Source organism: Neurospora hispaniola, assembly GCF_033458365.1.
Source record: "Neurospora hispaniola strain FGSC 10403 chromosome Unknown B0T23scaffold_1, whole genome shotgun sequence".
Lineage (NCBI taxonomy): Eukaryota > Fungi > Ascomycota > Sordariomycetes > Sordariales > Sordariaceae > Neurospora > Neurospora hispaniola.
In genome coordinates this window covers 641,012-655,695 of record NW_026944406.1, presented here as the reverse complement: position 1 = coordinate 655,695, position 14,684 = coordinate 641,012, and the positions used below count along the sequence as shown (strand labels likewise).

The 14,684-nt window shown below is 52.0% G+C and overlaps 3 protein-coding genes and 2 non-coding genes across 5 annotated transcripts; 2 read left to right on the top strand and 3 right to left on the bottom strand.

Moving 5' to 3' along the window:
• Positions 1-1,487: 1,487 nt before the first annotated feature.
• B0T23DRAFT_348638 (uncharacterized protein) lies at positions 1,488-5,238 on the top strand (the record flags this gene model as incomplete). Its single annotated transcript, XM_062836018.1, has 5 exons — positions 1,488-2,370; positions 2,520-2,956; positions 3,019-3,344; positions 3,410-3,563; positions 4,068-5,238. Exons 1-5 carry the CDS (start codon positions 1,939-1,941, stop codon positions 5,236-5,238), a joined length of 2,520 nt encoding a protein of 839 aa, XP_062696507.1. The 5' UTR covers positions 1,488-1,938.
• A 334-nt stretch (positions 5,239-5,572) lies between these two features.
• On the top strand, positions 5,573-5,660 carry B0T23DRAFT_t70. Its single transcript has one exon. It is a non-coding gene; the product is annotated as a tRNA-Ala (tRNA).
• An 812-nt stretch (positions 5,661-6,472) lies between these two features.
• B0T23DRAFT_t4 lies at positions 6,473-6,567 on the bottom strand. Its single transcript has one exon. It is a non-coding gene; the product is annotated as a tRNA-Ser (tRNA).
• A 1,505-nt stretch (positions 6,568-8,072) lies between these two features.
• On the bottom strand, positions 8,073-10,231 carry B0T23DRAFT_368740 (uncharacterized protein). Its single transcript, XM_062836465.1, has 3 exons — positions 9,490-10,231; positions 8,580-9,425; positions 8,073-8,521 (listed from the first exon to the last, which is right to left on the bottom strand). Exons 1-3 carry the CDS (start codon positions 9,781-9,783, stop codon positions 8,099-8,101), a joined length of 1,563 nt encoding a protein of 520 aa, XP_062696506.1. The 5' UTR covers positions 9,784-10,231; the 3' UTR covers positions 8,073-8,098.
• A 646-nt stretch (positions 10,232-10,877) lies between these two features.
• Positions 10,878-13,450, bottom strand: B0T23DRAFT_3156 (major facilitator superfamily domain-containing protein). Its single transcript, XM_062834868.1, has 5 exons — positions 12,974-13,450; positions 12,358-12,854; positions 12,047-12,251; positions 11,533-11,970; positions 10,878-11,461 (listed from the first exon to the last, which is right to left on the bottom strand). The coding sequence occupies exons 1-5, from the start codon at positions 13,217-13,219 to the stop codon at positions 10,943-10,945; spliced, it is 1,905 nt and encodes a 634-aa protein (XP_062696505.1). The 5' UTR covers positions 13,220-13,450; the 3' UTR covers positions 10,878-10,942.
• Positions 13,451-14,684: the final 1,234 nt, after the last annotated feature.

The window sequence follows — 14,684 nt, the reverse complement described above, 5'->3', positions numbered from 1 at the left end:
GAAGGACAGTGACACCATCGACATGTCAAGTGTCATCAGCTAGGGCCTAGCTTGATCTGGGCTAGGTGAGTGAACGCCGTAGCTGGCTGTCAGTTTACCTTGTCAGGCCAGGAATTGGAGGAAAAAGCAGAGACATTTGTTGGCCTTTCCTTTTGATGGCACGTCAGTTGGGCTCCTCGGTCTTTTGGGACAAGAAGACGAGACCCTTTTCCGGTGACAACCGCTTGCGAAGCTTGGTTCAACTCTGGGTATTTACCATTATCAAAGAGAAAGCCAAAAAGCGTACGATTTCCGAGGGTTGACGTTCCAGCGCTGTTCATACCGTGTCGAAATCCATGAGTTGTATGGGCAAGTGAAGAAATTCGCACTCACCAGTCATCTTTCTTTTCGGTGGTGACATTCTCAATATGTCGATGTCCCCCCACCACCCACATCAACGATGCCCTGGTCCCCTCCGGAACGGCTCGCTAGCGACCTTTCTCCGCTAGCGGCCAATCCTCCAGCGAATCCACTGATGCTCTTCCGGGGGTTTTGGGGTCTTGTGGGAGGGCTCGAGCACCGAGCACCCCTAGCAAGTTGACGTTACAGCCCAGCGGCATAAGTGGAAGCTCGGCCGGAGGGGTCAAAGCGCAACTGTCTCTCCCCTGTCTGTACCTAGGTAGGTACTTGATATCAATGTCTCTTGCCACATTCATCCCCTTGGTAACCAGTGATGTATCATCCTTTCCCCCCTCGCATTTGTTATAGGATTTTTTTCTTTTCTTTTTGCCCAATTCCAGCTGGAATGACGGGTGTTTTAGCCCCAGCATTGTTGAAGCTTGTCTGAACCCAGAAACGTCGAGTGACGACGCCATATCACGACGACTACGTATCGAGCATTAGATAGATAATGCGAAAAAGAGGCCCAAATAATGTAATAAGAAAGATATCGAGTGCTCTGCGGCGTCGGGCTAACATACGTACCTAGACAGACTGAAGTGATCCTGCCAATCAATGTCAACATGCTTGTGGTTCGCGATTCTCCCTTGGGTTCCATGTCTTGGCCTGGAAGGTGTGCTCCAACCAAACTTGACCCCTTGCTGTTGGCAAGAAGAAAAATATATGGGGATCAAGGGCCGAGATAGCGTAACTCTCCGAGGCAAGTCTCATACGATTCCATTGCTTCTTTCAGATGGTCAACGCAACGCAATCTTTGGTACCGCTGGACACATGTTGCAATGCAACAGTTGTTCCACGCCGGTGTCTTCTGTATGTTTCCTGGGTCCGTCCTTTCAATCTCCATTTCACTGGCTGATTTCTGCCGTGAGATAGCTGGTGATATCCTTTTGTTGTTTCTCAGTTACTCCGATTTCAAAGCCTCTGATTCCAGATCATGGCCAAAATGATAGACGCGGAATTACTCCGCTTTTTTAGTAGCCAGCTCGCGATTATACACAGTAATGGGCAAAGTTGATCGGCGGGTCTGTGCACCTTCCCCTCTCTTGCAAGATTCACTTGAATCCCTTGAAATGCAAGGAAATAGCTAGTCGGATTCCTTAGATGTCGAAGCAGGGGTGTCTACTGTAAGACATAGCTTGTCTCAACATTCCTGCCGAGGTATATATACAATCATATCACGGGTTGTATCGAAAGCTTCCGCCATACTGCGTTGCAGTGATAGTAGAGATTCCACTATCGGATGGTGAAGGCCGAGACAGTTCGTAATCCTTGGGTCAGGGGTCAAGACCTTGCATGGTACCGTCCGCGTGGTGTCTTTCTTCAGCCTTCTTATTGGGAACGCGCCGTGGGCCAGGAGGGCTGCTTTTGATCCTCTGTGTTACTGTATCTTCCTTACCAAGTTCTGTCTTGTGCTGATCCTCCTGTCAGTCTCATTGCATGAGTACTTTCTGAGCATCGGTTGCATTCCCATATTCGTTTCACTCTCATACTGCCATCATCATGCCTGCCCTCACTCAAGACCAGTCCCTCGATGTGATCATCGTTGGAGCGGGCATCGCGGGGCTGGCTGCCGGCATCTCGCTTCGCCGGGCGGGCCACAACGTTCGCATCTTTGAGCGATCAGAGCTCAACAATGAGGTTGGCGCCGCCATTCATGTGCCTCCAAATGCCAACCGTTCCCTCGTGGCATGGGGCTTGGATCCTGTGGAGAACAAGTTCGTTGCGTCCACCGGCATCGCCATTGGATCCGGAGCCACTCTTCAGCAGTTTGACTTGACCCCACTCGGTGACTGGGTTCCCAAGGTGTATGGCGGTCCTCTGTACTTTGCCCACCGAGTTGACTTGCATGAGTCCTTGAAGAAGCTGGCGATGGGCCCTGAGGGTCCGGGAAAGCCTGTCGAGTTGAGCTTGGGCGTGCAGGTTGTCGCTTATGTGGGTAATATCCAATATGTGGAGATGAAACCGCCGACCCCTTACTCTTCCGTCTACGCAAGATCGTCATGCCGGGCACGGTAGCGAGAAGTCACCGAGACACGGGCTGAGAAGTAGTAGCTTTATGCTAACCAATTGTCCCTTATCAGAACCCAGAGGAGCCATCCATCACCCTTAGTTCAGGCCTTGTGAAGAAGGCGGACCTTGTGGTTGCGGCAGATGGAGTCCATTCCATTGCTGTTGAGACCATCCTTGGATATGCCAACAAGCCAGAGCCTCAAGCGCTCTACAATGGATGTTACCGCTTCCTCATCCCGGCTGCTGACCTAGATGCCGACGAGGAGACTGCGTGGTGGAACAAGAATGGCGAGAGCGAGGGGCTTATGAGGATCTATACCGCTAGCAAGTTCGGCAATCGCTTCATCTCGTATCCATGCCGTGGTGGTGAGGTCTGGAACTGTGTTGGCATGTTCCACGATGACGAGTTGGAAGGCGCCACCAAGGAGGATTGGCAGACACCTGTCGATAAATCCCACTTGCTCAAGTCCTTTGCCGACTTCCATCCCTCCCTCCAGGCCGTACTAAAGTATGTCATCACCCTCTCTTGCCTCTGATGTTGTATTGCTGATGTGGTCTCCTGTGGTGCAGTAAAGCGAGCGAAGTGAAGCGCTGGCCTCTTCTCTATCGTGGGCCCGTGCCCACCTGGACCAAAGGAAAGATGGTCATCATCGGAGACGCGGCCCATCCCATGTTGCCGCACCAAGGCCAAGGAGGCGCACAGGGTATTGAAGACGGTATCGCCCTTGGCATCTCGTTAAGTGGTGCCACATCTGAGGATATCCAGGAGAGGCTGGCCATCTTTGAGAAGGCCAGGAGACACAGGGCAAGCGCTATTCAGGTGATGAGCAACGCCGGAGTGGACCAAGCTGAAAGAGTGGCTAGAGAGGTGGCACAATACGTTAGCGTTCCTCTGGGTATGTTCACGTTGCAAGATATGGTACCTTGAAGATAGGATGCTGACGTTGAGTCCACCACACAGATTCCCAGGCCAAGTTCGCCGAGTACAATTGGGGTCATGATGTTGTCGACACCACAATCCAGCTGCTTCGGGGGTCTGTGGATACCAAGTTTGAGCTTCCGGAAGGGTTCTTCAAGGGGAACCCTTTTTCGCCGCAGAATGCGCCCAAGTATGCGTAGGGGGCGGTCGCATATCACAGGATAGAGGGGTGGTCGGGGGTCTAGACATTTCGTGTAACAAAGCAACCCAGAACTTGTACATGGGCATTTTGAGAAGTTGACAGCATAACGATTGGATTCGTTTGAAAGAAGAAAACGGAAAGATGCCTGGTGACGTGATGTCGTGAATTGGATCAAGGGAAATGTTGCAAACGGGAAGCGGGCAACCGTCCGATGTCCATTCCCACATCTTTCAGCACCCAACCTTAACAATTATTGCTAAACAAGCTCTGCCCTGCCCTGCCACTGTGATCGCCCAAACGGCGGACGAACATATGGCGGGCCCGGGGGATGGTGGACCCACCGGGCGGTCTCCCGAACGTTTCGTTCCTTCCGTCAGGTCTTGGCGGGGCAAGCGGGGCAAGCGGACCGCCTGTGACACCGTCCAAACTGCCGGAGACTGCTGTCGATCCGGAACAAGACTGCCGGATTTCCTTCATCTTATTCCCGAAAGCAACCAGACAAAAACAATATTCATTCGATTTTTCAGAAAGAGGATTTCTTTCCATTACATCAGTGTCACCACCATCCTGTATGCGCCCCGCATTGCGTCATTTTCGGCAGTACCTTTTTAAACCAACAGAGGCAATCTCACTGCGCCTGTCACCACCACTCAAGCCGTTCCGCGTAAACAGCAACCACCACCAAGTCAGAAGAACCCTCTCAACAACAACCATCATCATGTCCGCCGCCACCCCGCTCAAGATCGGCTTCGTGCCCGAGCACTTCTCCACCCCCATCCACTTTGCCCAAAAGCACTATGGCCTCTCCGCCGAACTCATCCCCTTCCCCTCCGGCACCGGGCACATGATCACCTCCCTGCGCTCGGGCGAGATCGACGTCGCCGTCGGCCTGACCGAAGGCTGGGTCGCCGGACTCGGCAAGGACCCCTCCACCACCCAGGACGCCTCCTTCGGCACCGACGGCGGCTACCGTCTGGTCGGCACCTACGTCGAGACCCCTCTGTGCTGGGCCATTTCGACGGGCGCCGACCGTCCCGAGATCCAGTCGGTCGACTCGCTCAAGGGCGGCAAGATTGGTGTGTCGAGGATCGGATCGGGCAGTTACGTGATGGGGTACGTGCTGGCTGACCAGCGCGACTGGCTGGTGCCGACGACGGCGGTGGGCACGGACATGGAGACGGCTTCCCCGTTCAGCGACTTTGTGGTGCTCAACACGTTCAAGAACTTGCGGGACGCGGTCAATTCCGGGCAGGCGGATTTCTTCATGTGGGAGCACTTTACCAGCAAGAAGTACTATGACTCGGGCGAGATCAGACGCGTGGGCGAGATTTACACGCCCTGGAGCAGCTGGAAGATCGTCGCTTCTACCAAGCTGTTTGACGAGCAAAAGAAGCTGGACGAGCGTGTCGAGGGGGCCATGGAGAAGATTAACGAGGGTATCAAGCACTTTGAGGAGCACCAGGATGAGGCGGTCAAGTATATCAGCACGGAGCTGGATTACTCGGAGGAGGATGCGCGGGAGTGGTTGAAGACAGTCAAGTTTCCCAAGCAGGTACAGGGTGTTGATCAGGCGGTGATTGACAAGACTGTGAACATTTTGAGGAAGGCGGGTGTGTTGACGGAGGGACGGGGCATGAAGCCTGAGGAGATGATTGCCAAGACGAGGTAAAGGGCGATGATGATGATGGATGGACACTCGTTGGCTAGGTGGATTCGCTTCGTCAGCCAACCGACTCTCCCCGTAATGAATGATTAGGACATGATAGACAAAATGCGTTGCTTTTGGAATGAATGGTGCTCGGTGTCGTGGCCAAGGATTGTTTGTGTGAGATGGACTTTTTTTTAGCAGTTTTGACAACTACTATCATTGAAGTTGTTGATCATTCTTTAACTGACAGCTCTTATCATGTGGTTGTTGGCGCGATATCTGAGTGCATCCAAAGCGGAGTTAGCATGCATTAGCCCCATATAGGCTCACCTTCTCAGCATTACTATTATCGTATGGGCTAATGGTCTAGTGGTATGATTTCTGTTTTGCAATGCCTTTATTGAAAATACAGACGGTCCCGCGTTCAATCCGCGGTTAGTCCAGTCTTTTTCTTCTTTTTGCTTTGTGTTGTTTTGTTCCTCCCAAGTTGGCGATGCTGGGAGACGTTCGTTTTGCTTTTTTGTTTCTCAAGGGACCCCGGACTTTGATGTGCACCTTTGTCTTGATGATGAGAACCGCAAGTCCCAGGCAGACAATGTTGCAGGTAGCACAAGACGAATTGAATGGAGGGACGATAAACTAAAGTCATTGGAGGTGTTGTTCTAGACTTGCACTGTCATGTGCAGTTTCTTACCAAAGTGACACCTGGGTTGTGGTCGCGGTGAAGTTCGATCTGGTACAAGATATTGACAAAAGCAGGAAATCTAAATGGATTATCGTCCATGTATGGTGATAACCAAATGATAGCGAACAGTATCAACATTGAATCCGAAACGAACATGGACAAAGTAACGAGGGGACAGACCGTGAACGAGCGCATCACCACCAGCGTACAATCCGATACCGCGAACACGAACCGAAAAGACAAAAGAAGGACGAAAACAGTCGGAATGCGTCATTCCAGGTTCCGTCGTTGGTAGTATTCCGACAGCGAAAAAAGTACGTACCGTCACCTGGGAAGGAGCAAAGTGAACGCACTTGCTTACTTTGGTACTTTGCACGCACAAAGCAGGAAGGAATGCACTTGCTTGTTTTGCACCAGGCATCTGCAAACTTGAGTGCCAAACCACCAACATGAACCAAAAAAACCACCATTCACGCCCAATTCAACCGGAAAAAAAAGAAAGACATCAAGAACATCAAAAAGGAATCATTTAGACGTCAAGAACAAGCAAAAAAAACTAAAAAAATCAAACGTCGCCTGCATGATTCGAACATGCGCTCTCGAAAGAACTGCCTAGCATATTACGTAATAGCAGGGCAGCGCGTTAACCACTCCGCCAAAGCGACTAGTACTTGCTGTTGTTGAATTAGTGCGTCCAGGACTGGGTCTATATACCCACAGAACAAGATCCGACCCCTCACAGGTTGTGGTGGCATGTTCCACAGAGCTTCGAGGTGCAGGACGGTCTCACGTCAACGCAGGTTCCTATTATCTGGATGAATTCCGTAGAGTTTAAGTATGATGACATGGAGCGGCGGCTGTTCACTGAGCGGAGCGCTTGCTGTGGGTATTTTTAATTTGGAAGGCCTACACCATGCATGCCAAGTGTTACGCCGGTTACCGACTCACCGACGCACCGAACTTGAACGTCAACGTCTCTTGGTCTCCATACTGCACTGCAACTATTTACACTTGGGATCTTCCGCATAAGCACATAATCCACATCAACATTACAACACAAGTACCTGTGCACGTCTTGAACAATGAAAAATAGTAGAGACCTTTGCAGTCAAGCCCAGTACCGCTCGCTATAATTGAGAAAGGTCATTGCAAGACAGTGATACGGATTACAACAATTCGAAAACATCTCGACTAGATTCCTTTTGGGATATTTCAATCTAGGAACAAGCCTAGAAATCAAGCATAAAGGTGTAGTAGAGACGCTTGGACGCGTAGCAAGAGTATACCCAAGGGATATTACCTATCAAAGGCCTTGATAATTTTGTCCCAGGACGGACGAGCTGGCTGTGTCCGGTCTAATACCGGCTTGCTTGTAAAATCTACCCTTACGCAGTACATAGTCATACATACGATAAGAAACTAAAATGCCCGTAGGAGAGTTTCATATCGACTCCTGCCTTTATGCCCTTAGCCTTAGCTCTCGGCCCTCGCACCCCCCCCCCTTCTCGGGTTCAAGTGCTTACTGACTTTTTTTTTTCCCACCAAGATCCTAGCCTCCAAGTATTATAGACTTGGCGACATGGAAAGAAATACCTATAGACCATTATAAAGATGAAGAACTGATAGTCTTATTCAAACGGTCTAAAGACGGGTACCTAAGCCGTGTGATTACCTGCCACACACTCCAGACTCAGTCAGCGCGGGCGACATCAATGTCGGCGTCGTCACATAATGAACCAATCCCAGCCTTGTAGTTCGGTAAGCAAGTGTGAACCTCCCTTTTATCCTAGGTATAAGGAAATATAGAAGCACAAAGTTCGTGAAACGTGTAACCTGCATTCCGTAGTACACACCATCCGTACATCCATTTTGCACAACAAATTCACAACAGGGGGAATGCGGAATGAATTCAAGATGAATATTGTGTATTACCCTTTACCTTCATTTTTGTATCACCCAAAAAACTGCTCACCAACACCAGACCATCGCCTAGACCGAATCTCCAAGAAGCCAGCCAGCCAGCCGAGCCGAGTCGCCTCCAACAAACAACAACAACAACGACGAAACCTAAACTCCTATCCCACCCAACCAACCCAGTAATAATGCACATATGTATAGAATAATCTCCATTACCTGCCATCCCCCCACCATTACATATCCCCCATTTTCCCCAGTTTTCCTATCCCCAACCGGGCACTACCTCCTCGCCGCCGTACCAGGACTAGCAATCCCCACCCCCTCCCCCTCATTCTTCAACAAATTCCTCCTCGCCGCAACCTCATCATCATCTTCCTCATCACTCATCAACCCCTCCAACTCAAACTCGCCTGCATCACGCAACTGCTGCTGCTGAGTCTGGGTGTTGGTGGTAGCGCTAGTAACCCGTCCATTCAACCGGATCGCGCCGTTTCCATGCTGTGTAGAGGTATTCGTGTTGAGGCCATCGGCATTGGCACCGCGGTCGTACAGATGAATGAGGATGTTGACAAAGAGGAAAAGAATAAAGGCCATAGAATAAATGATGAGGACGTAAGCAACGTGGTCGATTCCCGAGCCGGCGACGAGAGCCATTTGCTCTTCGGTGGCGCTCATGAAGAGGAAGCCGGATGCGTAGAGGAGCTGTGCGCACATATTAGCATCTCGTCATTGATAAGAAGGGAGTGAAAGTGAAACCCACAAAAACAGGAACATATTGAAAACTGTGCGTCTCGTAGCCCTGGTCCGACACAGCCGGCTTATCCTTGAGAATAAACGAAATCTCAATAATCCGCGTCAGACCGGCGCCCATAAGACTATACCCAAACATCTTGTGCGTCATGGCGCTAATCATGAGTTCCTGCGGGTGCGCAGACATGGCCCAGCCCGTCATCAACAAGACAAACCCCGGGATAAAGTTTCGCTTGGGCGTGCCATCTCGGTTCTTGCTAAGCCAAATACCAGCCAGACCAGCAGCCCACCAGATCACGCCCATCGTAGTGTGCTGCCAATCGTTGCGGACCCAGGCCGTGCCCCAGCGGTGTTCGGTGAAAGTGTTGACGCAGCCCCAGGCGGCAATGACGGCGCTGTCGAAGAATTCCTGGCTACGGCCCGTGCGGCGCAACCACAGTTGACCGACCAAAAGGACAATAGTCAAGAGAACACCGTAGGCGATAAAGGCGCTGCCCATGATAAAGTGGGCCAGGCACTGGCCGAGGTGGTCGCCCTGGCAGAAGCCGAGAGCGGTGATTCCGCCAAACACCATCTGGACCCAGGCGGCGAGAGGGAAGGCCTTGCCGTTGATGCTGTGGAGGATGCGGAAGAAGGGGCGGATGCGGCCTTGGAAGCCCTTTTCGAGGTGCAGCTTGAGGTAGACGCCGAGGACGACCTGGGCGAGCATCATAAGAAACAGAATGTTGGCGAAGCTGGCGTGGACATTGTTGGAGACAAATTGTCTGCCCTTGTGCAGGTGGCCGAGTGCGTATCCGAGGAGGGCGAGGGCGGTCGCGAGGACTTGCAGAGGGACGTGCCAGCGGCTTTTGACGATCTGTTGGGTCTCCCCGTTAGCTTTTGTTCCGCTCCATTTCTAGGTATGTTCCTGGAATGCCTACCCCCAACACCATGCCCGTGGGAAACAGGATACCAAAGACAAACGTCTGCAGAAAAATGTGAAGCCATAGTGTCGTATCAAGTGGCTCGACCGAGATGGTCGCGCCCTCGGGGATCTGATCTTCGTGGTGGTCGTGACCGGACGCCATCGGGATGAATGCAGCGGCCAAAACTGCTGTAGCTGCCGTTGTTGTGATGGCGGAGGAGGGAACTCGAGGTACTTTGAACGACAACGACGACGAAGAAGAGCCACAGCCGCCGCCGCCGCCGTCGGCCGGGTTGTTGCCGAGAGTCATGGCGCGTGTTTCGGATTTAGTTGTGTGAAACGCTGTACCCTGCGCAACAGTGGCGTAATGGTCGGTCGGTCGCAAATCAGTAGTAGTTCGTTGGTCGAGATCGGACGAGGCAGTTCCGTGTTTCGTAACTCTTGGGATGGGACGACACGGTAGTATCGAGGTAGGTACTCTATACTGTACAGTAATGCGACAACAATGACAGCCCAGCCCAGCACAAGCTAATGTGCTGTTACTATCATACACGATTGCGCGACACGGACTGACGGAATCGACAACCGGTGGATGAGTTGTTGGAGCGGCGGGACGAAAGGGAGGCACGTCCGAAAGGGATGAAGAATCGATACTAAAAAACACCGAAAAGAATGAATTTCAATTAAATTGGCGGAGCTGCTGACGTGGGAACAACCGAGAACCTGAACCTGAACCATCACGGCGGCGCGGGCATGTCGGAACCAAGCTCCAGCGAACAAACAAAACCCGCTCAGGCCCGCCTTGGCTCTGCTACCTCTATGCCATCAGTGCCATGTCCGGATTGCTGGCATTGATGGCGGGCTGTCCCGGTTCGCATTCTGATTGGTTTCCGAGCATCAAACAACCTGCACAGAACGAACACGAGAACTTCCACTTGCACCACTTGGCTAGAGGTAGGTAGGTACTTGCTGTTACTGTTGTCAGTTGACCACTGCTGGATACACTAACAACTACACTCAGGCAGTGCCGCGTAGGCCTCATTTCCTGTGCCCACCTGCCGGGCTTCCGATTATTCGTGTAACACCCCCGATCCCTTCCTTCGTCATCAACAAATCCCCACATGCCCGATAAGGTTGAAGGCGTCATACATGATTGGCCAATTCTGGGACCTGAATCAACAATTTCTCTTGCTTCTGTTCATATTTATTTACCTTGGCGGCTTTCGGCATTTTTTAGTGGTGGTGTTGACATCAACTCTTCTTCTCATTTCTCTTCTTCTTCTTCTTCTTCTTCTTCTTTCCTTCAAGACAAAACATTAGGTATAATCATAACGATTTGAAAAAAAAAAAAAAAGAGTTGACATGAAACCAGCAAAACCCATGCTGACGAAAAGACAAAAAAAAACCCAAACTCCTTTTCCGGAACCGTACATGTACCCACGCGTGTATACCGTCATGTCCTCGTTTACTTAAAGAGCAGACAAACTCCTCGTCAACTCGCCCATGCCCACCTCGTTCGCACCGCTCATCTCCAATATACTCCTTCCACTCCTCCTGCTCATCCCGCTCCTCCTGCTCATTCTGCTCCTGTGACTCCTCACAGTCCTCTGCGACTTCTGCGTCCTCTCCCGCTTAAGCGCAGCTCCAGTTCCCTTCTCCAGATCCTCCCTATTGCCTCCCTCCTCAACCTCCTCTTCGACCTCCTCCTCATCCGACTCCGCCCCGAGGTCTTCCGCCGTCAAACCACCCAGTCGAGAGCAAGGACTTCTAGCCCTGATGGCATCTGCATAGATGATGAAGGCGAATGGCACCAGACACAAGACGGCGCTGACGATAGCCAGCACCGTGATGGCCCATGCGACTCCCAAGGCAGCGAGCATGTTATCGATTGCCAAGGGGATCAGGGCACCGGCGATGGACCGAGTGGTACCGCAAGCTGCGAGGGCCGAGGCGGCAAAGTTGAGCGGGGAGTAGGCGTCTGTGACGTACTGTTTCCTTTGTGTTAGCACAACAATCCTTTGCGGCCGAACTGAGAGAGAAAGGGGTGGAGGAAACCTACGTTGATCATGGCAGTAAAAATCATGTGGTAAGCAAACCCATACGGCACCGTCGCCACCAGGGGAACCGCCCAATGGATACTCTGTCTGCTGGTCCAGCCCAGCCAGAGCAGACTGATCACAAAGATCGGACCGCCGACGCAAGCGACGGGCAAACGCAGGTATTCGGACTTGCGATCGGCAGGACGGCGGGCCGCAAACTTGGGACCATACGAGTCGTACCAAATGATAACGAAGCAGGCAAGGATGGTGCCCAAGCCCATAGTCATAAAGGCCACGCCGGCGATGCCGGGCGAGAAGTGGTAGGTACCACTCCAGATGGTGCCGCCGATCTTGAGCATCATGTAAAAGACGGCATAGACAAAGGCCAGGTACATGCATGTCAAGCCGAGTAGGAGCTCGTTGCAGAGCAACAAAATGGGTCGCGAGAGCGTGATACTCTGTCGACAGTCCGTTGTCAGTCTTGACGTTTTCCAGCAAGTCAAATCACCAGGGGTGCTATGCAGGATAACTCACAAGCTGCCTCAAAACACCCATCTTCTCCCCATCGGCATTACCCCCGCCAGTAACCGGGGCAACATACCTCACCCCCTTTGCCTTGCCTTCAGCTTCCATCTGCTTGTTCAGCTTCTCGGCCCTAATCTTCAGCAGTTTCGGATGGAACGTCTCCGGCATCATGGCCACCGCGCAGAACGAGACTCCGGCAAGCATCAACGCGAACCTATTCTGCCCGTTAGCCGTCGTTCTCTCTCTCTCTCTCTCTCTCTCCCTCTTTCTCTCAGTCGCTCTCCATCTCCGTCTGGTAAACAGAAAAAGAAAAGACTCACCAAAAAACCCATCTCCACCCCTTACTCCTGCCCAAAAACCCGCCTAGAATCGGCGCCCCCAACGGCCCCACAAACGAACTCGCACTCCAAATCATCATCATCCTCCCCCGCATAACCTTATCCGCAAACACATCCGACACCACGCCTCCACCCACGCTGATAGGCGGCGCGCCCGCCGTGCCCGCAATCAGCCTCATCACCAAAAATAGCGCCCACGAGTTACTCAATGCGCATCCCAGTGTGGCCAAAAAGAAGATTGAGAAGCCCGTGATCAAAACGGGACGGCGGCCATACGTTTCCGACAAGGGGGCGCAGATGAGCGGACCAAAGATGAAGCCGATCAGGTAGACCGAGGTGGGGAGGATGGTTTGGGGACCGGGCGTGGGGAAGTTGAATTCGAGTGCAAGAAGCGGGCTGAGGTTGGAGCAGAGGGCGGAGCCGAAGCCCGAGTTGGTCGAGGCCAGAGTTGCGGCGAGGATGATGAGGAGTTTTTTGGCCTTTTTTTGTGTGGTCTTGTTGTTAGTGGTTGCCTTTGAGGAAGGGAGGGTTGGGAGGCAGGAACAACAGGCCAAAAGAAAGAGGCGAAAGGAAAAGGAGAAGGAGGAGGAGTAAGTACCTTGGACCAGTTATGGGGATTCTCAGGGTCATTGGGAGCAAAAGCGACAACGAGTGTCGTGGGTTCGCCGGTGGATTGTCCTTCAACCCCCCGGTCGAGAGCTGTTAGGCTGCTGTTGGCCGAGACTGGTGTTATTGTTTCCATGGGGTTCTTCTTCTCGAGTGGTGTCGGCGTTGGTGTTGATGTTGGGCTGGGATCGCTCATAACGATCTCGTCTGTGATATCCTTCTCCATGGTGTTGTTCATGGAGGGTAGCTAACGGGCTCGAAAGGACCCGTAGCTTTTGAGGGTGATGGTATGTCGAGGGCCGTTGTGGTGGAGAAAGGATATTCGAAAAAACCGAAAAGTCTCAGAGGGGTCGGTATCGTCAAGTCGTGTCGTCAAGGGAAGAAGGTCATGAACGTCACAAACATCAAACACGGAGTCACACCACACAGAAAGAAAAAAAGGTCACACCCGTGAAAGAAAACCAAAGAAGAAGGAAAAGGGCAGACGAAACACTCGATGAAACCTGAAGAACAAGCTCTCAGGAAAAAAAAAAAAAGTTTGTGGTGTACAACATGGCGTCTACCAACCGCCTCTTATATGACCCGTGACGTTGATGACTTATTCAACAATCCGACCACCCCCAACCCAAAAAGAAAATCCCAATAGGGGGAACGCATGAACAAAGTCTGCAGACGCCTTCTAGGCTAGGCTAGGCTCTAGCTACCACTCACCGCAAGCGGGTGTGGCGGGAGTCATCGAATCGAGACCAGGTTCACTATCAAGATTTTCAGGCACCGCTACTGCACAGAGGTTGTGTATGACAACCCCAGGAAAGGCTAGTGCAAGGACTGCAAGGCACCTCAACCCAGGCCGTTGAGAGTCTAGACGGGAGGCGAGGCGAGAAAGACCCCCCCAACTGCGGGCGGGACTGCACGGCAAGATTCTATGCCGAAGGAATTTTGGAAACGTTGAAGAAGAAGAAGAAGAAGAAAAAAAAATATTTGCGGTTGGGCACAAATCAATGCCCATGGGGTTGACCTTTTCCTGTCTGTCTCTCTGTGAATAGCCAAGGATGGGGACATTGTGCCCCAGGACTACTCCAGGAGCAACTAGCGCCCTCTTCTTGACCGTAGACGGTGACGAGCGGCCCGAACCCATGTCTAGAGATACCTGCTTCTCGGCCCTAGACCTGGGGACTACCCCGATGATTCTTCGCCAAGAACATGAAGGAGATGAACCAATGCGTGTTTCATCCTTCCTGTTGATGGTCAACTGGCCAAGTCAATAGGGTGTTACAGAAAAGCACAAACAAGACATAGTCTTGAGCTCTCACTGGGAGTTTGAGCAGACAGGATCGCCACGACAACTGTAAAGATCACCGCTTCGCTTGAAGCGTGATTACATAGGAAAAAGAGCGGAAGGAATAAGGAACTGCTCGCTCCAGGTGGGTGACGGGTGTTCGAGGCCCCAAGGGAACGCGTCGATTGATGTCTCACCGACAAAAAAAAGTTGTGTGTGGGTGAGAGAGAGAGTGGGACGTTGTTCATGATGCCCTCTACCTACCTAGGTAGGTACCTACCTCCCATGGGGGTTCACCGTCCCTTCCTTCTTCCGCTTGGATGACTCGCACGGCCAGACAGACGCTCGGGATTTTCCTACTCCGAGAATAGCATCATCACCAAGCAACTTTTAAACACGTAAGCCTCTAGACTAGCATTGATCG